Source organism: Oreochromis aureus, linkage group 4, assembly GCF_013358895.1.
Source record: "Oreochromis aureus strain Israel breed Guangdong linkage group 4, ZZ_aureus, whole genome shotgun sequence".
In the NCBI taxonomy this organism is placed as follows: Eukaryota; Metazoa; Chordata; class Actinopteri; order Cichliformes; family Cichlidae; genus Oreochromis; species Oreochromis aureus.
In genome coordinates this window covers 12,353,161-12,380,950 of record NC_052945.1, presented here as the reverse complement: position 1 = coordinate 12,380,950, position 27,790 = coordinate 12,353,161, and the positions used below count along the sequence as shown (strand labels likewise).

At 39.4% G+C, this 27,790-nt stretch overlaps 1 protein-coding gene and 1 pseudogene across 1 annotated transcript; both read right to left on the bottom strand.

The window, feature by feature from the left end:
• Nucleotides 1-367: 367 nt before the first annotated feature.
• Nucleotides 368-10,853, bottom strand: LOC120439949 (annotated as a pseudogene).
• Nucleotides 10,854-16,048: 5,195 nt separating this feature from the next.
• LOC120432745 (myosin heavy chain, fast skeletal muscle-like) lies at nucleotides 16,049-26,569 on the bottom strand. Its single transcript, XM_039611397.1, is given in 40 exon segments — nucleotides 16,049-16,173; nucleotides 16,365-16,496; nucleotides 16,611-16,706; nucleotides 16,797-16,901; nucleotides 17,044-17,214; nucleotides 17,302-17,427; nucleotides 17,510-17,713; nucleotides 17,801-18,109; nucleotides 18,203-18,327; nucleotides 18,461-18,626; nucleotides 18,718-18,901; nucleotides 18,984-19,180; nucleotides 19,404-19,522; nucleotides 19,650-19,719; nucleotides 19,722-19,778; nucleotides 19,884-20,273; nucleotides 20,377-20,467; nucleotides 20,563-20,708; nucleotides 20,818-20,994; nucleotides 21,129-21,371; nucleotides 21,567-21,822; nucleotides 21,926-22,062; nucleotides 22,142-22,265; nucleotides 22,379-22,496; nucleotides 22,585-22,672; nucleotides 22,760-22,830; nucleotides 22,964-23,270; nucleotides 23,358-23,528; nucleotides 23,613-23,762; nucleotides 23,862-23,980; nucleotides 24,087-24,225; nucleotides 24,320-24,423; nucleotides 24,514-24,612; nucleotides 25,141-25,204; nucleotides 25,293-25,385; nucleotides 25,478-25,589; nucleotides 25,666-25,693; nucleotides 25,868-26,024; nucleotides 26,110-26,253; nucleotides 26,351-26,569. Coding segments are annotated over 40 exon segments (5,811 nt in total). The 5' UTR covers nucleotides 26,555-26,569; the 3' UTR covers nucleotides 16,049-16,155.
• Between the last annotated feature and the right edge of the window lie 1,221 nt (nucleotides 26,570-27,790).

Sequence of the window (27,790 nt, the reverse complement as noted above, 5' to 3'; positions counted from 1 at the left end):
TTCCCATAGATACATTCCTAAAACTTGTGGAAAGCCAGAACAGCTGAAGCTGTTATAGCTGCAAAGAGTGAGCTGACATCAGGCATTACGAAAAATGTATATTAAAAGTATCTTGGTTTGTGTGAAATGTGTTTTCTTTTAAAGGTTAACTTAACACTGCCATCACTAATGCTGAACACAAGAAGGGAGAACACTAAGGAAAAAGTGCTGTCCTCATTTCACAGGACGATGTCCTGTAGGTATGAATCACAATTATTCTGAAGAACCTATTGTGTTAAAAATTGTATATGTGAATGTGACTTTTTTTTTTTTAGAATAATGAATAAATTAAACTCTTTACATTTCATGAAATCATAATGAAGGGTTTATTGAATTACTACATCATAAGCAGACAATTTCACAGTTAGTTCATATTTTATGAATACTGCCAAAAAGTTCCAAAAGAATGTGTCTTATTCAGCACTTTCACCCTGAAAAAAAGTAATGAAAGGTACAATTATTCAACACATATTATCAACATTAAAACAATTCATTCTACATTGTAACTACAGTATCTACACTCTCTCTTCAATTCACAGAAAATTAATAACATAAAGCTCTTATATCAAACAACTCCATTAAACAACGGTAAATTTTGTGTAAAATGAATTACATGAATTACCTTTCCAGCATCACGGCTCTTGGCTCTCAGTTTGTTGACCTGAGATTCAGCAATGTCAGCACGTTCCTGAGCTTCCTCCATCTCATGCTGGACCTTTCTCAGTCTGGACATGTGGGTGTTGGCCTGTTCCTCCTGTTCAGTGCAAGAATATGTTTTATTTAAAAAATATATATGGTCATATATGAGACATATTTCAGTTATGAAGCTGTGCATTCCATATGTAAAGATCACAAAACATTTTACTCACAGCCTCCTCAGCCTGTCTCTTGTAAGCCTTGACTTTGAGCTGCAGTTTGTCCACCAGATCCTGAAGTCTGACCAAATTCTTCTTGTCCTCCTCAGTCTGCATAGATAACAAACTGTTACTGACGGCTAAAGAAGAAAGAATTTAGGAACTTAAATATAATAAATATTTAGGTAAATGTGTAATCACCTGGTAGGTGAGCTCCTTCACTCTCCTCTCATATTTACGGACTCCTTTAACAGCATCAGCTCCACGTCTCTGCTCAGCTTCAACTTCAGTTTCCAGTTCACGGACCTTTAATGCCATGATAAATAATCAGCTTTTAATAAATATTAAGAGTACAGAATAGAAGAAAATGGGTGGAGATCATGTGATGGAATAAAAGTGGGTTTTTTTTTTAAATATTTGAATGATATTCAAGAACAACATACCCTGGACTCCAGTTTCTGGAGCTGCTTCTTGCCACCCTTCATGGCGAGGTTCTCTGCCTCATCCAGACGGTGCTGCAGGTCCTTGACTGTGACCTCCAGGTTCTTCTTCATCCTCTCCAGATGAGCACTGGTGTCCTGCTCCTTCTTCAGTTCCTCAGCCATCATGGCAGCCTGAAATTATGGGTGGCATTGGGATTATTGATCAAGCATGAACAAGAATTTTGAAAAGAAAAGAAGGCTTGTAACGTACTAACTTACATCAGTGATAGCCTTTTTGGCCTTCTCCTCAGCATTTCTTGCTTCTTGAACAGCATCATCCACCTCACCCTGAACCTGGACAAGGTCAGACTCCAGCTTCTTCTTGGTGTTCAAAAGACTGGTGTTCTGAATGAAAAAGGAACAACTTTAATGATGTGATTCTCACTCTCTGATGTCTCAAAGTTCTTGTAAAGTAATGAACACCAACCTGAGAGTGAAGCAGTCCAACACGCTCGCTAGCATCAACCAACTCCTGCTCAGCTACTTTGCGTCCTCTCTCTGTCTGCTCCAGAGCGGCTCTCAGCTCCTCAATCTCAGCCACCATCAGACCATTTCTGCGCTCCACCATGGCGACCTGCTCCTTCATGTCTTCCTGTCCTCTGACAGCATCATCCAAGTGCAGTTGGGCATCCTGATTTCAAACAAACAAAAGATATTATCACTGTATGCTTTTAGGTTAATAAAAAAACACACACACACAAATGATCTACCAACTCACCTTGAGCTGTCCTTGGACATTCCTCAGTTGCTTCTGGGCCTCAGCAGCCTGTCTGTTGGCATGGCTCAGCTGAATCTCCATCTCATTCAGGTCTCCTCCATCTTCTTCTTGACGACTCTCAGGGCATCATTCCTGCTCCTGACCTCAGCATCAAGAGTGCTCTGCATGGAGTCAATCACCCTCTGGCTGTTCCTCTTGATCTGCTCCATCTCCTCGTCCTTCTCTGCCAGCTTCCTGTCAATCTCACCTTTCACCTGGTTTAGCTCAAGCTGAACACGAAGGATCTTGGCCTCCTCGTGCTCCAGAGTTCCCTTTAATTAAAGGGTTATTTCAAGATAAACTGGAGAAGGGATACTTTTATAAATTTAATTACAAACAAATTAAGATTCTATAAAATACATTACCTCAGCTTCCTCTAGAGCTGTCTGAATTTCAGACTTCTCAGTCTCAACAGTCTTCTTGGCCTTTTCCAGCTCATGGATGCTCTTTCCTGTCTCACCAATCTGCTCAGTCAGATCTGAGATCTCCTCTACAGAGCAAACACAGCCAAGAGTTAGAGTACTTGGAGCTGATATATACAAATGTTTTTGCCACAACATAAGCTGTAAATGAATATAAACATTAGAATCATATCCATATGATCTATAACAAGATAAGCATACGCTGCAGGTTCTTGTTCTCTCTCTTCATGGTCTCCAGTTGATCCAGAGCCTCTTCATATGAGTTCTTCATCTTGAACAACTCAGTGCTGAGAGAACGAGCCTCCTTTGTGCTCCTTCCAGCTCTGCCTGGCTCTCCTCATACTTCTGCTTCCATTCTGCCAGGACCTAGATTAATTAAAATAAATTAATTAAATAATTAGTTGTTGTAATGGGTGTATTTCTCCTTTGATGACAGATGTTATGTTTAAACTTTACCTTATCAAAGTTCCTCTGCTTCTTGTCAAGGCTGGCAGCCAGAGAATTAGCTCTCTCCACATCAATCATGAGGTCCTCCACCTCACCCTGCAGCCTCTGCTTGGTCTTCTCCAGTGAGGCACACTTGGAGTTCACAGCCTCAATGGATTCCTCAGCCTCCTGCAGGCGCTGGGCAAGCTTTTTCCTGTTGTTAAAATAATTTTGTATTGATCAAGAGTGAAACAACTGTATAAACTAATTTAAACAATGAAAGCATCATGACTTACTTGGCTTCCTCCAGCTCCTCAGTGCGCTGGATAGCATCAGTCTCATATTTGGATCGCCACTGAGCCACCTCACTGTTGGCCTTGGACATTCCTCGCTGCAGCTCAGCCTTGGCCTCCTGCTCCTCCTCAAACTGCTCTCTGAGCAGATCACAGTCATGACGTGCTGACTGAACAGCATGAGCCAGGGCGTTCTTGGCCTGTTGAAGTGAAAGTTGATTTCAGATTTCGATATTTTATCGTTGAAATCAATTTAAAAGTCTAATGCTGAGAGGATAACAAATTTAAGAGCTAAAACCTAAGAAAGAAATTAGAGGATAATCTGTCTCAGAGTTACTGAGTGTCTCTGTAACTGACTAAAACTTGTCTCTGTTTTTATTAGTAAGTGCTGAAATATAAAAGAAGATAGAAAATAGTTACAACCTTCACTTCCTCCTCAACGTGTCTCTTCAGCTCCTCAATCTGCTGAGTGAAGGCCTGCTTGCCCCTTGTGAGCTGAGAAACAAGAGCTTCTTTCTCCTCAAGCTGGCGTCCGAACTCACCTGTAAATGACACACATGTATTAAGCCCAGTTTGTTTTATTTCACCCACTCATTGGTTGCACTTTTTAGGTACCTCTAAATGACAAATTTCCAGAGACAGACTGTTTTTTTGTTGTACATCACTTACCATTCTCTGTTTGAAGTCTCGCCTTCTGGGCATTAATGTCATTCAACTGACGAACATTCTCATCGTTTTTGGCTTTGAGTTCACTTAGTTGATCCTCAAGAGTCCTGCACATTTTCTCCAAGTTGCCCTGTCAACAAGTAATGTCATATTCATGTTAACAGTTAATGAGCCGCTTTGGCGGTCCTGAAATGCAAAACAAAAAAAATCTTTTCTTTATAAACAATGTCAACACCTTTGCTTTAGCAACAGCCTCCATGTTGCTGGAGAGGTCATCAATCTCCATCTTGTACTCGCTCTTCTCCTTCTCCAGCTTCTGTTTGACACGCTGGAGGTTGTCGATTTGCTCTCCGAGCTCTGCAACAGTGTCAGCCTGCTTCTTACGGAGAGCTGCTGCAGTAGCTTCATGCTGCAGAGTTGATTCCTCAAGATCACGACGCAGTTTCTGGAACTCAGCCTCTCGCTTCTTGTTCATCTCAATCTGAGCAGCTGTTGCTCCACCAGCTTCCTCGAGCCTCTCGCTGATCTCTTCAAGCTCCCTGGAGAGGTCGGCTCTCTGCTTCTCTACCTTAGCCCGAGCTGCCCTCTCAGCCTCAATCTCCTCTTCCAGCTCCTCAATCTGAGCCTAGTTTAAAATTATTTGGATTTATCGATTAGAACCTAAACTTAATTAGGTTTATGAATTATGATGAACAATATTCTTTATGAACACTGGTCGTTAGTGTTACCTGAAGTTCTTTGATCTTCTTCTGAAGTTGAGCACCAAGAGACTGCTCATCTTCAATTTTGCTGAGAAGTTGGCTGATTTCAAAGTCCTTCCTTGGTGTGGAAGAAGAAAGGTTTTACGATCATAGTCCATATGATTATTGCAATGCAGTGTGTGAAAAGAAAATTATTTACAAAAAAGCCCTACTTCTTGATTTTCTCATCAGACTGCTGCTTGTCATTCTCAGATCCATTATGGATTCCTGGGCTAGTTTCAGATCTCCTCCAGCTTCCTCTTGGCTCTCTCAAGGTCCATGCGGAGCTTCTTCTCTTGCTCCAGTGAACCCTCAAGCTATAAAATCATGTCAGTTGATTCAAGTGGTTGGAAAGACAATGATTTGGTACTAAACTTCTTTCCATAGAAAACTAAAAACAAACACGTCATTATTATAGTTTCTTACATCATCAACTTGCTGTTCCAGCTTTGTCTTGGACTTGGTCAGAGTGTTGACTTTGTCCTCCTCTGCCTGGAGATCATCCAGTGTTTGCTGATGGGCCTCTTGTAAGGCTTTCTTCTCCTTGGTTAACTTGGCAATTGACTCATCTTGAGATGCCATCTCCTCTGTCAGGTTTTTCACCTGAAATAATGTGTATACATTAAGTTTCATTTTGTTCAAGAATTTGCTGAATATTTGAACGTTTAAGGTGTGTATTCAAAGAACAACATTACATGCTTTACTTGAACTAAGAATACAATCAATATGAACTGAACCTTGTTTTCTGTGGCATGTTTCTCCTTCTCCACTTTGGCCAAGGTGAGCTCCAAGTCATCAATGTCCTTCTTTAGCTCAGAGCATTCATCCTCCAGCTTCCTCTTCTTAGCAGTCAGCTCAGCATTGATTTCCTCTTCATCCTCCAGTCTCTCACTTGTCTCTTTGAGTTTGGCCTCAAGCTGGATCTTGCTCTTAATGAGCCCCTCACACCTTTCTTCAGCATCAGAGAGGTTGTCAACTTCCTATAATACATGTTGAACACACAACTTAGATTATTTGTGAGTCATATTGTCCTAGTTTTTTCTTGATCGTAATTTTAACTACACTTTTGTTTTAGCAAATAAATAATGAGAGGATGAGACAAACATGTGGTCCTTTTATATCTAACTTTAATATACATGAACTAGAGTTGTAATATGTACTTTTCTCTACTACTTACTGCAGCCACTTGAAGTTGCAGGTCATTCTTCTCCTGCAGCAGGCCAACCATCTTCTCTTCCAGTTCCTTCTTCTTGGCCAGAGCAGTAGCCAGGTCTGTCTGCATCTTCTCATAGTTCTCCTTCATGTTCTGCAACTCCTTCTCTGTCTCAGCACTCTTCAGAAGAGGCTTGATCTTGAAGTACACTTTCAGCCATGGCCAATTCTTGACATTCATGAAAGAACGGATGTTGTACTGGATGGTGTAGATAGATTCTCTAAAAACCAAACATGAGAGTGTTACTTTTAGTGTCGTAGGATCTTAATATGAGGAAGGAAATAAAAAAGAGAATGCAATAGAGTTTAGTATGATAATGTTACCTCCTCTCCATCATCTTCACAAACTCTTTCCTCATGACGTATCCTCTGCAGAGAGCCTGAGTCATGGTCACCAGCTCAGCCAGTTTCTCATCTCTCATCTCCTCAAGAGTGCCCAGCAGACCAGCTTTGAAGAACACCTATTTAATCATTAAAAGCATAAGTACAAGTGCAAATGGACAGTGTTTTGTTAATGTATATTAATATAATGAAGTGTACCTTCGTGTGCCCAAACATGTACTGTGTGTGATCCACATCAATGGAGCCAAGCAGCTTCTCTGAAGCTTTCTTGTTGTCAATGAACTGTCCCTCAGGGATGACACTGGCATTCAACACTTTGTATCTTCAAGAGAGATACAATTACAGTTGTTACTTGGATTTTTCTTCCATCATATTGAAGTTTGCCCTTTACAACAACAATGAATTCATTTTTCCTTTCTAATATTGTAATTTTCTGTCACCTCTGCTTGAAGTCACCATAGAGGATTCTGCTGGGGAAACCCTTTCTGCAGATTCTGATGCCCTCCAGTACACCGTTACACCTCAGCTGGTGGATGACCAGGTAGTTCTCCATAAGGCCTAAGAGTCAGAAATGCAAAACATTTCAAATCTTTTTCTATATTATTACTGTAATTTTTGCAGTTAATAGGACTGTGGGTGTTTTACCTGGGGTCTTTGTCTCATTGGGAATCAAGCAACGGACAAAGTGAGGATGAGTGCTTCTTAAGTTGGTCATCAGCTTGGCCAGATTCTCCTGTAGATCAGCATCATTAGATAATAGGTTAATACTATTTAAAAATAAGCATTTAATTTTTTTTTAATATATATAAATCTATACATACTCTGAAAAGAGCAGACACAGTTTGGAAGGAACCGCCCTTCTTCTTACCACCCTTCTTGCCACCACCAGCCTCTGTTTTCATAAACAGTAAATTTCATTATTGGAATTGGAAAAATATTTTTCACAGTATAAAATTAGCCTACAGTATGCACATTGTAGCTATCTGTACTGGACACTGGAATTTGTGAGCACTTTTGTTTCTTGCCTTCAGCTCCAGCATGGGCTGCGTAAAGGAAGCACATCAGTTTGTTTGATGACTTCTGGTAGAGCTGCACAACTGAGTCATTCAGTGGGTCCTTGTTCTTGTCCAGCCAGCCAGAGATATTGTAGTCCACTGTACCAGCATAGTGAACCAGAGAGAAGTGTGCCTCAGCCTTGCCCTTTCCAGGCTTTGGCTTCTCAAATGCCTTGGTCTTGCCAAGATGCTGATCGTGCAGCTTGTTCTTGAAAGTTGTGTCAGAGGCCTTGGGGAACATGCACTCCTCTTCAAGGATGGAGAAGATGCCCATTGGCTGAGAAAATGTCACATGTCATATTAAAATTTCAACATAGGTAACATATGCAGCCATATGTACATTTCTTCCAGAGTAGCTGTTTACCTTCTCAATAAGCTCAATGCAGGCAGCCAAGTCCATACCAAAGTCAATGAACTCCCATTGAATCTCTTTCTTGTACTCCTCTTGCTCCAGGACAAACATGTGATGGTTGAAAAACTGTTGCAGTTTCTCATTGGTGAAGTTGATGCAGAGTTGCTCCAAGCTGTTGAACTGTAATAGTACAAACATGTCTAATTTCATGGCACTAAAGTATTTAAAGTTTAACAAATGTGGTGAAATGTCTCAAGTGCTCACATCAAAGATCTCAAATCCAGCGATATCCAGCACTCCAATGAAGAACTGTCTGGGCTGCTTTGTGTCCAGCATCTCATTGATACGGATAACCATCCACAAGAACATTTTCTCATAGACAGATTTGCACAGAGCCGAGACAGCATTGTTGACCTGGCAAACAAGAATTTATAATTATACAAAACCATATGAATACTGCTATAATGTTTATAATTATAATATGATAATAAAAGTCTCCCTTTTTTAAATTACCTGTGGGACGGTCTGACCTTTGGTCACCATCTCATTGCCAACCTTGACTCTTGGGTAGCACAAAGCTTTCAGCATATCAGCCGAGTTCAGGCCCAATAGGTACGCAATCTTGTCAGCCACTGTTGGATTAAACGATATATAATACCAAATAAATACACTTTACTTCAATTATTTGTCCAATATACAAAGTTTTCACAATAAAAATCATATTATTTTGTCAATTACCCTCAGTGCCATCAGGTTCAGCCTGCTCTTCACGCTGCTTCTGCTTGAATTTCATGTTGCCATGATGCATCACAGCACCAGTCAGCTTGTAGATGCTTAACTTCTCTTCAGCAGTAAAGCCCAAGATGTCAATAGCAGTCTGTAAGAAAAAACATGAAATCAGCTATTAATAAATAAAAGAAATGAAGATATTTATGGTTAAATATAAGATTCTGTGTCAAATGTGATTTTACATCTGTTGCAATGAACTCCTCCACATCATTGATGCTCTTGACAGTAATTTCACCCTGACTGATCATTGGATAGTCATAAGGGTTAGTTGTGATCAGAAGAGCCTGAAAGGAGAAATGAAATTAACTTGTTTTTTGCTCAGAATGTGATTTTAATGGTTTTAAAATTTAAATTTAGCTGTCCTGTCAACATACCCAGAAGTTCAGGCTTGTGGCCAGTCATCAGCTGATAGAAGATATGGTAGCTCCTCTCAGCAGACAACTGGAAGGTGACACGGGACTTCTCCAGCAGATCTAAGGAAAACACATTAATTTTGACACTGTGGACATGAGACATCACAGTCAAGACTGCAAAATGAATCATACATCCATTCATTTTCTTGGCTGTCATTGGGGTGTGTTTGAAACTTTTTCAGTTCTGTTGCTTTACTAATAACGTTCTTCACAGTATACCTTATTATACTTTAATGTTCTGTGAAGATGCAATATGTTCCTACTTAAACTTACACACATGATAACTACTGGGTTACAGTATATAACTTATATATATAGTGTAACCACACTGTACATGCATCCGTGTGTTCCACCACAACAGACAAAATTACTTCTTCTGAAATTAAGTGACTCATCTCTTTATGTGCTGTAAGAGCACTAAACAGATCTGTTACATAATATTTAGAGGTTTTTGGAGGGGGGCGGGGATTCTAGACATATCAGTTTGATTCTCTTTCCCAGTGTTTGAATACATTTAAGTGACTGATTAAATATCATTTCTATCACAGATAACTGTAATTTGCACTGTGGTTCAAACTTACACGTTTCAATATCAGCTGAAGACAGCTTGCCAGATGTGCCAAAGTGAATCCTGATGAATTTACCCTAGAGGGGTAGATCTTTATTAATACTGCCTTTCATGAGAGCATGTAGTAAAAAGCGTATTTACATTAACTCAGTTTTAATCACTTACAAAACGAGAGGAGTTGTCATTCCTCACAGTCTTGGCATTACCGTAGGCCTCCAACAGAGGGTTGGCAGCAACAATCTGATCCTCAAGAGAGCCCTGCAAGAATATATTGTGTTTATGTGAGCTGATCTTCCAAAATCGATTTTCTTTTTTGTCACAAAGACTTTGGTGCTGAATAAAGAATATACCTGCATTTTGCCAGGTGTTGGCTCAGCCTTCTTAGCTCCAAGAGCTGCAATTGTTGCAAAGTACTGGATGACACGTTTGGTGTTGACAGTCTTTCCTGCACCAGATTCTCCACTGGGGATTATGGGACACATTGTTAAAATGCCTTAAAGTTTTTTATAGATTTTTAATGTAGTTTGTATTATACTCACGTAATCAGGACAGACTGGTTCTCACGATCTAAAAGAAAAACATATAAGCATGTCTTGAATAATCTTAGGATTCATTTATTTCCTATCACTTATAAGTAGCTATGTGCTAAGAAACAATTTTTTTCACGCAGTGATTAATGGTCATCTGTTTAAGTCAAAGTCCTAAATGCATTTAAAAGCTTTAATAGGGAATTGATCTTACCAGTGAGCATGAACTGATAGGCATTGTCAGAGATGGAGAAGATGTGGGGTGGAGCCTCAATCCTCTTCTTTCCTCTGTATGCTGCTACACATGTAGCATCATATACAGGAAGCCACTTGTAGGGATTGACGACAACGCAGAACAACCCAGAGTAGGTCTGTATCATAGAGAACAAATATCATTTAAACATTTACAGATCAGCACGATATTTTCATTTCACACACAGCAAAGTGAAAACTTACGTAGATCATCCATGATGCATAACGCTCTTTGAGGTTAAACAACACAGATGGCTCATTAAGGTGGGTCATCATGGCCATGTCCTCCATCTTATCAAACTTTGGAGGGTTCCTGGGGTGGATGTCATCCTCCTTTACAGTGACCGTCTGAATAGAAAATAAAGATCACTTAGAAAACATCAGCTTTCACAGTCTGGCACTATGTATTTAACAAATAGATAAAGTACGTCGATTATTCATCTACCTTTCCTCCGTCTGTCTCAACAGTGGCTTTACCACCCTCCTTCTTGACAAGTTTGCCCTTGACATACATCTCATCAGGATCAGTCACAAAGAAGGCCGTCTTGGCATCAAATGGAGCAGTCTGGGCCTCAATCCTCTCCTTTTCTGGCTTCCGGAGGTAAATGGACGCCGCGCCATACTGCGCCATCTCCGCGTCTGTGCTCATGGTGGCACTTTATTGGAGACTGAAAATATGATGGATTGACACATAAATCATATACTGTACTTATTATACAACCCATAATTGACATCCATTCTTTTTGATTCATGGAATTTACCTCAGCTGATGCAAACAGAAATTCCTTGGTATCCTGTGTATGTCAAGGTGCTATAAAATAAGTAAAGGTACATCAATGGACATTTTACGCTTCAGTTTAAGGATCCATTCAAAAAGCAAAATTTTCAGTCTCAGTCAAAAAAATGAATAACAGAATATTTAAAAATGTAAAACATAAAGTAAATTAGAGCATATAATACACAATAGATAAGACATGGTAGCTGAATGCTTTACTGTACTCACCCGCCTTAGATGCCTGTCAGTTAGAGCAAATGTCCAGAGCTGCTGCTTTTATAGACAACGGCTCTGCTTCCTCAGCATTTACACTCTCCTTAGTTTGGTCATGAATGTCTGACACCTTGCTTCTTGATACTGATATGGTCAAAAATAAATTAATTATTTTGCTTCATTTACTACATATGTAATCCTTCTTTTCTAATACAACATACTTTCAAAAACAATCAATATAGCTGTATTTCTTAATGAAAAAAATATTGCCAATGTATTTTAGTTCATATATTCCTTCAAGTGATTATGCTCATAAATATGGAAAATGTAAAAAAAATAACAATATAGTTAGTGGTAAATTACAACAGTGCTCTGGATGGTTTGTGGGTTATTAATTCTAATAATTCTTGAAGATAAATCGATATTAATTTGATACAGTATATAATAAACTTGTCTGTGTTTCCAACTATCTTTGATATTTTGATAGCCAGTTTTAAACTTGCAGTGCCACTGGTGTATAATTACAGGACATCAAAATCCAAGACATGTGATATAAAATTCAGAGTCAGACTTTCTGTTATTGCCAGACAGGTGTTATATATAGCTCCTGGGAACATAATATTAAATAATTTATTACTATAAAATAGTTTGTTATAAATACATTTAATTTCTGTGCAGATAGAAGTGAGCGCACTGTCATGGTTCTGGGTCGGTGACCCAGTGTTTTTGATTTTGTACTCTTATTTTTGATATTATGAATTATGACAGTTTGTTTTGGTTTCCCAAGTGTTCATTCTGTGCTCCCTCTGTTTTCCGTCGTCCCTGCCTGTGTATCCCCTCTAGTGTGGTCAGGTCCCTGTGTGAAGCCCGCGTCTCGGAGTCTGTGTCCTTGCGTGTGTGTGTGTGTGTGTGTGTGTGTGTGTGTGTGTGTGTGTGTGTGTGTGTGTGTGTGTGTGTGTGTTTCCTGTTTTATTTTGAAGGTCCGTGTCTTATGTGAAGGTGTCGTGCTTTGCTTCCCTGTCTCGTCAGTCCTGATTTCTCCCAGCTGTGCCCTCCTTCTGTGTCTCATTCCCCTCGTTACTTCCCAGTGTATTTAAACCCTGTGTTTCTCTGAGTCTGTGTCGCGTCGTCCCTCAAGCTGTGTGTTTCCTTGTGTGCCTCCCCGTCAAATGTAAGTTTATATTTCCCAGTTTAGTTTTGTATGCTTTCCCCCTGCCAGCAATAAAGCTGAGTTTTGAGTTCATCCTTCGAGTCTGAGTGTCTGCACCTTGGGTCCTACTCCTGCCTGCCACACAGCGTTTCATGACACGCACAGCTTTTAGCTTACCATTTTGATGAACTAATTAAATGATAAATTCTTACTGGAAGGGAAAATCTGGGATCATAGCAAGGATTAGCTTTTATTTCCAAAGCTTGCACAGGCTTGGCTTAATGTTTGCTATCTTTCTAGCAGAACATGAGGTACTATCATGGCCAAAAATAAATCTAGCAAAGGGCAGGAGGAGTGGTTTGTTGTTGGCACAAAAAATAGATATATTTATTTTTCAAGTGCTCAGGATGAAGCTGCACTCATTTGCAAAAAGCACAGAGTGCCAAATGGTGGACATCATCATCATCATATTCATCATCATCATCATCATCATCATCATCAACATCATCATCACCTTTATTTATAAAGCACTTTAAAACAGCCAAAGCTGACACAAAATGTTGTACATTGGAGCTATATAATAAAATTACATAAGATATAAATAAAAGCCAAATAAAAGAAAAAGTAAAATAATTAATTAAATCACTAATTTAATCATAGGAGAAACTGCCAATTCTTGTATTCCAAAGCAAATCTGAAGCTCCAGATTTCCCACAGTATCATTTATCTGTATTATTATGGTCACTGGGGCACATTCTCAAACGCTTATTTTTTATGTTAGCAGAGTCCATCAAACACTCTGATAAACTCCAGTAATGGTTTATATTTTATATTATAGTCAGCCTCCCTCTTATCTGGCTGATCTTCCCAAAGTTCACCCTTTATTCCTTTCACTCAGAGGTGGTAGTCCCCTATTTATCCCATTAAAACCAATGGGAGCAGGAGCAAATAATACAGAAAACAACACAGCTAACAGCAAAAACATTACGGCTGACAAAATGTTTTTTCTTAGAGCTTCATCACACTCACTCACTCTCTCATCTCTTTTCCAACCTTTACCTTCATGGGGATCCTGGTGCCTGGGATTACTGTAATGACCCTAATATCACAAAAAAATTACAGAGTTGCTGCTTTCAGGAAGCGTTGGAATTCTTTCAATTGAACCAATGATTCAGGAATTGTGGAAATTACCGATCTTTTAAAAAAACCCCTGCAGCAACAGGTTAAGCTTTAGAGGGTTAGGAAGGGGGACTGAAGATTGTGCTTGTCTAACTAACCCTCCTCAGCCTCTCTGGTAGGGTTTATTCCAGCATGCTGCAGAGTGTGTCTTTTAGTTGAACCTTTAATTCAGGAGGAACAAGGTGGTTTTCATTCAAGTCATGGAACACTGGACCTGATACTTGTGCCCTACTTGCTATTCTTTTCATCCACATCACTTCGTTATTATTTTCTTCTGTCACATCTTGCTATTCTGTTGTAGAGGTTAATAAAGTGTCAGGCAGGAACATGAGTTTGAACCTGGAAATCAATTAATCAATCTGATTAAGAGGTGTTGGGTAGGTATGGTATTAAGTAGTGAAATGCAGAAAAGCAGATGGTAGTGGCCTTTGTAAAAAAAAATGGAAAGGGCTGTTGTGAACAGATATTTCAAGGAGAGGGATGACCATAGGGTGACATTAAAGAGCGGAGGAAGGTGCACACTGGTGGAGTACATCTTGTGCATAAGGTGTAATTTGAAGGAGACTACAAGGTGGTGTCAGGGGAGTAGTTTTAGTTTTCAATTTCAAACCCTCTTCTACTCTTCATTTTTACTGTGGGGATTGTTGGTCCCCACAAGTATAGTAGTATGCCAATTTCCTGTGCTCACAAAAATGTCTAAACATGTACACACACACACACACACACACACACACACACACACACACACACACGCACGCATGCACGCACGCATAGATAGATGTGCTGTGGGGGAGATATCAGATTTTCTTAGAGGTCTGTCCACATTTTCAGTTGAGGTAAGCTGTACTGCATGATCCAGAATAGAAAGGCACCACCAAGTGTGGCCTTATATGTGAGTGAGCATTGCAGTATTATATCAGTGACACTGTTTTATGTTGACTTGCACTGCCTTGAATTCAACTTATATTTTTAAAAGCTAACTGGATTTCGGTGCGTCTTTTTTCTGCTTTGCTTTTCTCACAAGTAAATGTATACCAGATTTGTATATATAGAGCAGCGTGGCTACAAATACTATCCAGAAAAAAATACGTTATGTTATTATGGCAGTTGTTGAGTATACCTATTAAAGTTTGGTAATAAGATATATTTGGACATTTTAATATAAACACATATACACAGCTCTGTCTGAAGGAATATTTTTATAACTGTAAATAGATTGGATGTAAAAGGTCAATCTCAGGCATTATCAGTTTTTGACTGTGAATTTGTGGTAATATTTAGCCTAAAATGTTTAACTTGCTAAAGATGCTAAATGGCATATTGTTCTACAGAGAATTTTTTAATTACCCACCCAAAGCACTGAATTCAATTGTTTCAAAAACTTCCATGGCAACACATGTTTAAAATCAAGCATCTAGGCATGCAGTCTTCAGAATGGGTCTCTCTCAGGAGCTCAGTGAATTCCAACGTGGCAGCATTATAGAATACCACCTGTGCAACAAGTAGTGAAATTTCCTTGTTACTAAATATTCTACACTCAACTGTTAGTGGTGTTATAATGAGGTGGAAGTGATTAGGAACCTCAGCAACTCAGCGATGTATTGGTAGGCCACATAAATTGATAAAGCAGGGTCTCGCATAGTGCACAGAGGTCACCAACTTTCTGGAGTCAGTCACTACAACACTCTAAACTTCATGTGGTCTTCAGATTAGCTCATGAACAGTGTTTAGAGAGCTTCACGGAATGGGTTTTAATGGCTACGCAGCTGCACTAAGCTTTACATAACCAGGCACAATGCAATGCATAAGATGCAGAAAAGCATGCTGACACTGTGGCAGTGTTCATATGTTCTGGATGAGAGATGAATCGCGCTGGTGTGAAGTTATTTTTCACACGATGGCCTTGGCCCCTTAGTTCCGGTGAAATGTTTCAACACACCAAGACATTTTGGACAGTTTCATACTCCTAGCTTTGTGGGAACAGTTTAGTAAAGCCCCTTTCCTGTTCTAACATGATGGAGTGTCAGTGCACAAATTGGATGGGGGAATTTGGTGTGCAAGAACTTGACTGGTCTGCCAGAGTCCTGACCAAAACCAGATTAAACACCTTTGGAATGAATTAGACTGTGAACCAGGCCTTCTCATCCAACATCATTGTCTGACCTCACAAATATATTTCTGGAAGAATGGTTGAAAATTCCCATAGATACATTCCTAAAACTTGTGGAAAGCCAGAACAGCTGAAGCTGTTATAGCTGCAAAGAGTGAGCTGACATCAGGCATTACGAAAAATGTATATTAAAAGTATCTTGGTTTGTGTGAAATGTGTTTTCTTTTAAAGGTTAACTTAACACTGCCATCACTAATGCTGAACACAAGAAGGGAGAACACTAAGGAAAAAGTGCTGTCCTCATTTCACAGGACGATGTCCTGTAGGTATGAATCACAATTATTCTGAAGAAACTATCGTGTTAAAAATTGTATATGTGAATGTGACTTTTTTTTTTTAGAATAAGCAATAAATTAAACTCTTTACATTTCATGAAATCATAATGAAAGGGTTTATTGAATTACTACATCATAAGCAGACAATTTCACAGTTAGTTCATATTTTATGAACACTGCCAAAAAGTTCCAAAAGAATGTGTCTTATTCAGCACTTTCACCCTGAAAAAAAGTAATGAAAGTTAAAATTATTCAACACATATTATCAACATTAAAACAATTCATTCTACATTGTAAATACAGTATCTACACTCTCTCTTCAATTCACAGAAAATTATTAATATAAAGCTCTTATATCAAACAACTCCATTAAACAACCGTAAATTTTGTGTAAAATGAATTACATGAATTACCTTTCCAGCATCACGGCTCTTGGCTCTCAGTTTGTTGACCTGAGATTCAGCAATGTCAGCACGTTCCTGAGCTTCCTCCATCTCATGCTGGACCTTTCTCAATCTGGACATATGGGTGTTGGCCTGTTCCTCCTGTTCAGTGCAAGAATATGTTTTATTTAAAAAGATATATGGTCATATATGAGACATATTTCAGTTATGAAGTTATGCATTCCACATGTAAAGATCACAAAACATTTTACTCACAGCCTCCTCAGCCTGTCTCTTGTAAGCCTTGACTTTGAGCTGCAGTTTGTCCACCAGATCCTGAAGTCTGACCAAATTCTTCTTGTCCTCCTCAGTCTGCATAAACAACAAACTGTTACTGACAGCTAAAGACGAAAGAATTTAGGAACTTAAATATAATAAATATTTGGGTAAATGTGTAATCACCTGGTAGGTGAGCTCCTTCACTCTCCTCTCATATTTACGGACTCCTTTAACAGCATCAGCTCCACGTCTCTGCTCAGCTTCAACTTCAGTTTCCAGTTCACGGACCTTTAATGCCATGATAAATAATCAGCTTTTAATAAATATTAAGAGTACAGAATAGAAGAAAATGGGTGGAGTTCATATGCTGGAATCAAAGTGTTATTTTTTAATACTTGAATAATAACTCAAGAATATATGCAGTACATACCCTGGACTCCAGTTTCTGGAGCTGCTTCTTGCCACCCTTCATGGCGAGGTTCTCAGCCTCATCCAGACGGTGCTGCAGGTCCTTGACTGTGACCTCCAGGTTCTTCTTCATCCTCTCCAGGTGAGCACTGGTGTCCTGCTCCTTCTTCAGCTCCTCAGCCATCATGGCAGCCTGAAAATATGGGTGGTATTGGGATTATTGATCAAGCATGAACAAGAATTTTGAAAAGAAAAGAAGGCTTGTAAAGTACTAACTTACATCAGTGATAGCCTTTTTGGCCTTCTCCTCAGCATTTCTTGCTTCTTGAACTGCATCATCCACCTCACCCTGAACCTGGACAAGGTCAGACTCCAGCTTCTTCTTGGTGTTCAAAAGACTGGTGTTCTGAATGAAAGAGAAACAGTTTTAATGATGTGATTCTCACTCTCTGATGTCTCAAAGTTCTTGTAAAGTAATGAACACCAACCTGAGAGTGAAGCAGTCCGACACGCTCGCTAGCATCAACCAACTCCTGCTCAGCTACTTTGCGTCCTCTCTCTGTCTGCTCCAGAGCGGCTCTCAGCTCCTCAATCTCAGCCACCATCAGACCATTTCTGCGCTCCACCATGGCGACCTGCTCCTTCATGTCTTCCTGTCCTCTGACAGCATCATCCAAGTGCAGTTGGGCATCCTGATTTCAAACAAACAAAAGATATTATCACTGTATGCTTTTAGGTTAATAAAAAAACACACACACACAAATGATCTACCAACTCACCTTAAGCTGTCCTTGGACATTCCTCAGTTGCTTCTGGGCCTCAGCAGCCTGTCTGTTGGCATGGCTCAGCTGAATCTCCATCTCATTCAGGTCTCCCTCCATCTTCTTCTTGACTCTCAGGGCATCATTCCTGCTCCTGACCTCAGCATCAAGAGTGCTCTGCATGGAGTCAATCACCCTCTGGCTGTTCCTCTTGATCTGCTCCATCTCCTCATCCTTCTCTGACAGCTTCCTGTCAATCTCACCTTTCACCTGGTTTAGCTCAAGCTGAACACGAAGGATCTTGGCCTCTTCATGCTCCAGAGTTCCCTTTAATTAAAGGGTTATTTCAAGATAAACTGGAGAAGGGATACTTTTATAAATTTAATTACAAACAAATTAAGATTCTATAAAATACATTACCTCAGCTTCCTCTAGAGCTGTCTGAATTTCAGACTTCTCAGTCTCAACAGTCTTCTTGGCCTTTTCCAGCTCATGGATGCTCTTTCCTGTCTCACCAATCTGCTCAGTCAGATCTGAGATCTCCTCTACAGAGCAAACACAGCCAAGAGTTAGAGTACTTGGAGCTGATATATACAAATGTTTTTGCCACAACATAAGCTGTAAATGAATATAAACATTAGAATCATATCCATATGATCTATAACAAGATAAGCATACGCTGCAGGTTCTTGTTCTCTCTCTTCATGGTCTCAAGATGATCCAGAGCCTCTTCATATGAGTTCTTCATCTTGAACAACTCAGTGCTGAGAGAACGAGCCTCCTTTTGTGCTCCTTCCAGCTCTGCCTGGCTCTCCTCATACTTCTGCTTCCATTCTGCCAGGACCTAGATTAATTAAAAATAAATTAATTAAATAATTAGTTGTTGTAATGGGTGTATTTCTCCTTTGATGACAGATGTTATGTTTAAACTTTACCTTATCAAAGTTCCTCTGCTTCTTGTCAAGGCTGGCAGCCAGAGAATTAGCTCTCTCCACATCAATCATGAGGTCCTCCACCTCACCCTGCAGCCTCTGCTTGGTCTTCTCCAGTGAGGCACACTTGGAGTTCACAGCCTCAATGGATTCCTCAGCGTCCTGCAGGCGCTGGGCAAGCTTTTTCCTGTTGTTAAAATAATTTTGTATTGATCAAGAGTGAAACAAGTGTATAAACTAATTTAAACAATGAAAGCATCATGACTTACTTGGCTTCCTCCAGCTCCTCAGTGCGCTGGATAGCATCAGTCTCATATTTGGATCGCCACTGAGCCACCTCACTGTTGGCCTTGGACATTCCTCGCTGCAGCTCAGCCTTGGCCTCCTGCTCCTCCTCAAACTGCTCTCTGAGCAGATCACAGTCATGACGTGCTGACTGAACAGCATGAGCCAGGGCGTTCTTGGCCTGTTGAAGTGAAAGTTGATTTCAGATTTCGATATTTTATCGTTGAAATCAATTTAAAAGTCTAATGCTGAGAGGATAACAAATTTAAGAGCTAAAACCTAAGAAAGAAATTAGAGGATAATCTGTCTCAGAGTTACTGAGTGTCTCTGTAACTGACTAAAACTTGTCTCTGTTTTTATTAGTAAGTGCTGAAATATAAAAGAAGATAGAAAATAGTTACAACCTTCACTTCCTCCTCAACGTGTCTCTTCAGCTCCTCAATCTGCTGAGTGAAGGCCTGCTTGCCCCTTGTGAGCTGAGAAACAAGAGCTTCTTTCTCCTCAAGCTGGCGTCCGAACTCACCTGTAAATAACACACACGTATTAAGCCCAGTTTGTTTTATTTCACCCACTCATTGGTTGCACTTTTTAGGTACCTCTAAATGACAAATTTCCAGAGACAGACTGTTTTTTTGTTGTACATCACTTACCATTCTCTGTCTGAAGTCTCGCCTTCTGGGCATTAATGTCATTCAACTGACGAACATTCTCATCGTTTTTTTTGCTTTGAGTTCACTTAGTTGATCCTCAAGAGTCCTGCACATTTTCTCCAAGTTGCCCTGTCAACAAGTAATGTCATATTCATGTTAACAGTTAATGAGCCGCTTTGGCGGTCCTGAAATGCAAAACAAAAAAAATCTTTTCTCTATAAACAATGTCAACACCTTTGCTTTAGCAACAGCCTCCATGTTGCTGGAGAGGTCATCAATCTCCATCTTGTACTCGCTCTTCTCTTTCTCCAGCTTCTGTTTGACACGCTGAAGGTTGTCGATTTGCTCTCCGAGCTCTGCAACAGTGTCAGCCTGCTTCTTACGGAGAGCTGCTGCAGTAGCTTCATGCTGCAGAGTTGATTCCTCAAGATCACGACGCAGTTTCTGGAACTCAGCCTCTCGCTTCTTGTTCATCTCAATCTGAGCAGCTGTTGCTCCACCAGCTTCCTCGAGCCTCTCGCTGATCTCTTCAAGCTCCCTGGAGAGGTCGGCTCTCTGCTTCTCTACCTTAGCCCGAGCTGCCCTCTCAGCCTCAATCTCCTCTTCCAGCTCCTCAATACGAGCCTAGTTTAAAATTATTTGGATTTATCGATTAGAACCTAAACTTAATTAGGTTTATGAATTATGATGAACAATATTCTTTATGAACACTGGTCGTTAGTGTTACCTGAAGTTCTTTGATCTTCTTCTGAAGTTGAGCACCAAGAGACTGTTCATCTTCAATTTTGCTGAGAAGTTGGCTGATTTCAAAGTCCTTCCTTGGTGTGGAAGAAGAAAGGTTTTACGATCATAGTCCATATGATTATTGCAATGCAGTGTGTGAAAAGAAAATTATTTACAAAAAAAGCCCTACTTCTTGATTTTCTCATCAGACTGCTGCTTGTCATTCTCCAGATCCATTATGGATTCCTGGGCTAGTTTCAGATCTCCCTCCAGCTTCCTCTTGGCTCTCTCAAGGTCCATGCGGAGCTTCTTCTCTTGCTCCAGTGAACCCTCAAGCTATAAAATCATGTCAGTTGATTCAAGTGGTTGGAAAGACAATGATTTGGTACTAAACTTCTTTCCATAGAAAACTAAAAACAAACACGTCATTATTATAGTTTCTTACATCATCAACTTGCTGTTCCAGCTTTGTCTTGGACTTGGTCAGAGTGTTGACTTTGTCCTCCTCTGCCTGGAGATCATCCAGTGTTTGCTGATGGGCCTCTTGTAAGGCTTTCTTCTCCTTGGTTAACTTGGCAATTGACTCATCTTGAGATGCCATCTCCTCTGTCAGGTTTTTCACCTGAAATAATGTGTATACATTAAGTTTCATTTTGTTCAAGAATTTGCTGAATATTTGAAAGTTTAAGGTGTGTATTCAAAGAACAACATTACATGCTTTAATTGAACTACGAATACAATCAATATGAACTGAACCTTGTTTTCTGTGGCATGTTTCTCCTTCTCCACTTTGGCCAAGGTGAGCTCCAAGTCATCAATGTCCTTCTTTAGCTCAGAGCATTCATCCTCCAGCTTCCTCTTCTTAGCAGTCAGCTCAGCATTGATTTCCTCTTCATCCTCCAGTCTCTCACTTGTCTCTTTGAGTTTGGCCTCGAGCTGGATCTTGCTCTTAATGAGCCCCTCACACCTTTCTTCAGCATCAGAGAGATTGTCAACTTCCTATAATACATGTTGAACACACAAGTTAGATTATTTGTGAGTCACATTGTCCTAGTGTTTTCTTGATCGTAATTTTAACTACACTTTTGTTTTAGCAAATAAATAATCAGAGGATGAGACAAACATGTGGTCCTTTTATATCTAACTTATATACCTGAACTATAGGTGTAATATATACTTTTCTCTACTACTTACTGCAGCCACTTGAAGTTGCAGGTCATTCTTCTCCTGCAGCAGGCCAACCATCTTCTCTTCCAGTTCCTTCTTCTTGGCCAGAGCAGTAGCCAGGTCTGTCTGCATCTTCTCATAGTTCTCCTTCATGTTCTGCAACTCCTTCTCAGTCTCAGCACTCTTCAGAAGAGGCTTGATCTTGAAGTACAGTTTCAGCCATGGCCAGTTCTTGACATTCATGAAAGAACGGATGTTGTACTGGATGGAGTAGATAGATTCTCTAAAAACCAAACATAAGAGTGTTACTTTTAGTGACGTATGATATTAATATGAGGAAGGAAATAAAAAAGAGAATACAATAGAGTTTAGTATGATAATGTTACCTCCTCTCCATCATCTTCACAAACTCTTTCCTCATGACGTATCCTCTGCAGAGAGCCTGAGTCATGGTCACCAGCTCAGCCAGTTTCTCATCTCTCATCTCCTCAAGAGTGCCCAGCAGACCAGCTTTGAAGAACACCTATTTAATCATTGAAAGCATAAGTACAAGTGCAGATGGACAGTGATTTATTAATGTCTGTTAATATAACAAAGTGTACCTTTGTGTGCCCAAACATGTACTGTGTGTGATCCACATCAATGGAGCCAAGCAGCTTCTCTGAAGCTTTCTTGTTGTCAATGAACTGTCCCTCAGGGATGACACTGGCATTCAACACTTTGTATCTTCAAGAGAGAATCATGTTGTTACTTGGATTTTTCTTCCATCATATTCAAGTTTGTCCTTTACAACAACAATGAAATCATTTCTGCTTTGTAATACAGTAATGTGCTGTCACCTCTGCTTGAAGTCACCATAGAGGATTCTGCTGGGGAAACCCTTTCTGCAGATTCTGATGCCCTCCAGTACACCGTTACACCTCAGCTGGTGGATGACCAGGTAGTTCTCCATAAGGCCTGAGAGTCAGAAATGCAAAACATTTCAAATCTTTTTCTATATTATTACTGTAATTTTTACACTTAATAGGACTGTGTGGGTTTTTACCTGGGGTCTTTGTCTCATTGGGAATCAGGCAACGGACAAAGTGAGGATGAGTGCTCCTTAAGTTGGTCATCAGCTTGGCCAGATTCTCCTGTAGATCAGCATCATTAGATAATAGATTAATGCTATTTAAAAATAAGCATTTAATTTTTTTTAATATATATAAATCTATACATACTCTGAAAAGAGCAGACACAGTTTGGAAGGAACCACCCTTCTTCTTACCACCTTTTTTGCCACCACCAGCCTCTGTTTTCATAAACAGTAAATTTCATTATTGGAATTGGAAAAATATTTTTCACAGTATAATATTAGCCTACAGTATGCACATTGTAGCTATCTGTACTGGACACTGGAATTTGTGAGCACTTTTGTTTCTTGCCTTCAGCTCCAGCATGGGCTGCGTAAAGGAAGCACATCAGTTTGTTTGAAGACTTCTGGTAGAGCTGCACAACTGAGTCATTCAGTGGGTCCTTGTTCTTGTCCAGCCAGCCAGAGATATTGTAGTCCACTGTACCAGCATAGTGAACCAGGGAGAAGTGTGCCTCAGCCTTGCCCTTTCCAGGCTTTGGCTTCTCAAATGCCTTGGTCTTGCCAAGATGCTGATCGTGCAGCTTGTTCTTGAAAGTTGTGTCAGAGGCCTTGGGGAACATGCACTCCTCTTCAAGGATGGAGAAGATGCCCATTGGCTGAGAAAATGTCACATGTCATATTAAAATTTCAACAGAGGTAACATATGCAGCCATATGTACATTTCTTCCAGAGTAGCTGTTTACCTTCTCAATAAGCTCAATGCAGGCAGCCAAGTCCATACCAAAGTCAATGAACTCCCATTGAATGCCCTCTTTCTTGTACTCCTCTTGCTCCAGGACAAACATGTGATGGTTGAAAAACTGTTGCAGTTTCTCATTGGTGAAGTTGATGCAGAGTTGCTCCAAGCTGTTGAACTGTAATAGTACAAACATGTCTAATTTCATGGCACTAAAGTATTTAAAGTTTAACAAATGTGGTGAAATGTCTCAAGTGCTCACATCAAAGATCTCAAATCCAGCGATATCCAGCACTCCAATGAAGAACTGTCTGGGCTGCTTTGTGTCCAGCATCTCATTGATACGGATAACCATCCACAAGAACATTTTCTCATAGACAGATTTGCACAGAGCCGAGACAGCATTGTTGACCTGCCAAACAAGAATTTATAATTATACAAAACCATATGAATACAGCTATAATGTTTATAATTATAATATGATAATAAAAGTCTCCCTTTTTTAAATTACCTGTGGGACGGTCTGACCTTTGGTCACCATCTCATTGCCAACCTTGACTCTTGGGTAGCACAAAGCTTTCAGCATATCAGCCGAGTTCAAGCCCAATAGGTACGCAATCTTGTCAGCCACTGTTGGATTAAACGATATATAATACCAAATAAATACACTTTACTTCAATTATTTGTCCAATATACAAAGTTTTCACAATAAAAATCATATTATTTTGTCAATTACCCTCAGTGCCATCAGGTTCAGCCTGCTCTTCACGCTGCTTCTGCTTGAATTTCATGTTGCCATGATGCATCACAGCACCAGTCAGCTTGTAGATGCTTAACTTCTCATCAGCAGTAAAGCCTAAGATGTCAATAGCAGTCTGTAAGAAAAAACATGAAATCAGCTATTAATAAATAAAAGAAATGAAGATATTTATGGTTAAGTATAAGATTCTGTGTCAAATGTGATTTTACATCTGTTGCAATGAACTCCTCCACATCATTGATGCTCTTGACAGTAATTTCACCCTGACTGATCATTGGATAGTCATAAGGGTTAGTTGTGATCAGAAGAGCCTCTGAAAGGAGAAATGAAGTTAACTTGTTTTTTGCTCAGAATGTGATTTTAATGGTTTTAAAATTTAAATTTAGCTGTCCTGTCAACATACCCAGAAGTTCAGGCTTGTGGCCAGTCATCAGCTGATAGAAGATATGGTAGCTCCTCTCAGCAGACAACTGGAAGGTGACACGGGACTTCTCCAGCAGATCTAAGGAAAACACATTAATTTTGACACTGTGGACATGAGACATCACAGTCAAGACTGCAAAATGAATCATACATCCATTCATTTTCTTGGCTGTCATTGGGGGTGTTTGAAACTTTTTTCAGTTCTGTTGCTTTACTAATAACGTTCTTCACAGTATACCTTATTATACTTTAATGTTCTGTGAAGATGCAATATGTTCCTACTTAAACTTACACACATGATAACTACTGGGTTACAGTATATAACTTATATATATAGTGTAACCACACTGTACATGCATCCGTGTGTTCCACCACAACAGACAAAATTACTTCTTCTGAAATTAAGTGACTCATCTCTTTATGTGCTGTAAGAGCACTAAACAGATCTGTTACATAATATTTAGAGGTTTTTTTGGAGGGGGGGGGGCGGGGATTCTAGACATATCAGTTTGATTCTCTTTCCCCAGTGTTTGAATACATTTAAGTGACTGATTAAATATCATTTCTATCACAGATAACTTTAATTTGCACTGTGGTTAAAACTTACACGTTTCAATATCAGCTGAAGACAGCTTGCCAGATGTGCCAAAGTGAATCCTGATGAATTTACCCTAGAGGGGTAGATCTTTATTAATACTGCCTTTCATGAGAGCATGTAGTAAAAAGCGTATTTACATTAACTCAGTTTTAATCACTTACAAAACGAGAGGAGTTGTCATTCCTCACAGTCTTGGCATTACCGTAGGCCTCCAACAGAGGGTTGGCAGCAACAATCTGATCCTCAAGAGAGCCCTGCAAGAATATATTGTGTTTATGTGAGCTGATCTTCCAAAATCTATTTTCTTTTCTGTCACAAAGACTTTGGTGCTGAATAAAGAATATACCTGCATTTTGCCAGGTGTTGGCTCAGCCTTCTTAGCTCCAAGAGCTGCAATTGTTGCAAAGTACTGGATGACACGTTTGGTGTTGACAGTCTTTCCTGCACCAGATTCTCCACTGGGGATTATGGGACACATTGTTAAAATGCCTTAAAGTTTTTATAGATTTTTAATGTAGTTTGTATTATACTCACGTAATCAGGACAGACTGGTTCTCACGATCTAAAAGAAAAACATATAAGCATGTCTTGAATAATCTTAGGATTCATTTATTTCCTATCACTTATAAGTAGCTATGTGCTAAGAAACAATTTTTTTCACGCAGTGATTAATGGTCATCTGTTTAAGTCAAAGTCCTAAATGCATTTAAAAGCTTCAATAGGGAATTGATCTTACCAGTGAGCATGAACTGATAGGCATTGTCAGAGATGGAGAAGATGTGGGGTGGAGCCTCAATCCTCTTCTTTCCTCTGTATGCTGCTACACATGTAGCATCATATACAGGAAGCCACTTGTAGGGATTGACGACAACGCAGAACAACCCAGAGTAGGTCTGTATCATAGAGAACAAATATCATTTAAACATTTACAGATCAGCACGATATTTTCATTTCACACACAGCAAAGTGAAAACTTACGTAGATCATCCATGATGCATAACGCTCTTTGAGGTTAAACAACACAGATGGTTCATTAAGGTGGGTCATCATGGCCATGTCCTCCATCTTATCAAACTTTGGAGGGTTCCTGGCGTGGATTTCATCTTCCTTTACGGTGACCGTCTGAATAGAAAATAAAGATCACTTAGAAAAAATCAGCTTTCAAAGTTCGGCACTATATAGTTAACAAACAGATAAAGTACATAGATTATTCATCTACCTTTCCTCCCTCTGTCTCAACAGTGGCTTTACCACCCTCCTTCTTGACAAGTTTGCCCTTGACATACATCTCATCAGGATCAGTCACAAAGAAGGCCGTCTTGGCATCAAATGGAGCAGTCTGGGCCTCAATCCTCTCCTTTTCTGGCTTCCGGAGGTAAATGGACGCCGCGCCATACTGCGCCATCTCCGCGTCTGTGCTCATGGTGGCACTTTACTAGAGACTGAAAATATGATGGATTGACACATAGTTCAAATACTGTACTTATTATACAAACCATAATTAACATCCATTCTTTTTGATTCATGGAATTTACCTCAGCTGATGCAAACAGAAGTTCCTTGGTATCCTGTGTATGTCAAGGTGCTATAAAATATGGTAAACGTATATCAATGGACATTTGACTCTTTAGTTTAAGAATCCATTCAAAAAGCAAAATTTTCAGTGTCAAAAAAAAATTTAATAACTGAACACTTAAAAATGTAAAACATAAACTTAATTAGAGCATATAATACACAATAGATAAGACATGGTAGCTGAATGCTTTACTGTACTCACCCGCCTTAGATGCCTGTCAGTTAGAGCAAATGTCCAGAGCTGCTGCTTTTATAGACAACGGCTCTGCTTCCTCAGCATTTACACTCTGCTTAGTTTGGTCACGAATGTCTGACACCTTGCTTCTTGATACTGATATGGTCAAAAATAAATTAATTATTTTGATTCATTTTCCACATATGAAATCCCTCTTTTCTAATACAACATACTCTTAAAAAACAAACAATTTAGCTGTATGTATGTGTATGTATTGTGGTTTATTTGGTATATTTCTTCAAGTGATTATTGTCTTAAATATGGAAAATGTAAGAAATTTTAACAATATAGTTAGTGGTAAATTACAACATGGTTTGGGGATTATTCATTCTAATAACTTTTGAAGATATATTGATATTAATTTGATATAGTTTATACTAAGCTTGTCTGTGTTTCCAACTATCTTTGATATTTTGATAGCCAGTTTTAAACTTCTAGTGCCGCTGGTGTATAATTACAAGACATAAAAATCCAAGACATGTGATATAAAATTCAGAGTCAGACTTTCTGTTATTGCCAGGAAGGAGTTATATATAGCTAATGGGAACATAATATTAAATAATTTATCACTATAAAATAGTTTGTTATAAATACATTTAATTTCGTTGCAGATAGAAGTGAGCGCACAGCTTTTAGCTTACCATTTAGATGAACTAACTAAATGATAAATTCTTACTGGAAGGGAAAATCTGGGATCATAGCAAGGATTAGCTTTTATTTCCAAAGCTTGCACAGGCTTGGCTTAATGTTTGCTATCTTTCTAGCAGAACATGAGGTACTATCATGCTCAAAAATAAATCCAGCAAAGAACAGGAGGAGTGGTTTGTGGTTGGCACAAAAGACAGATAT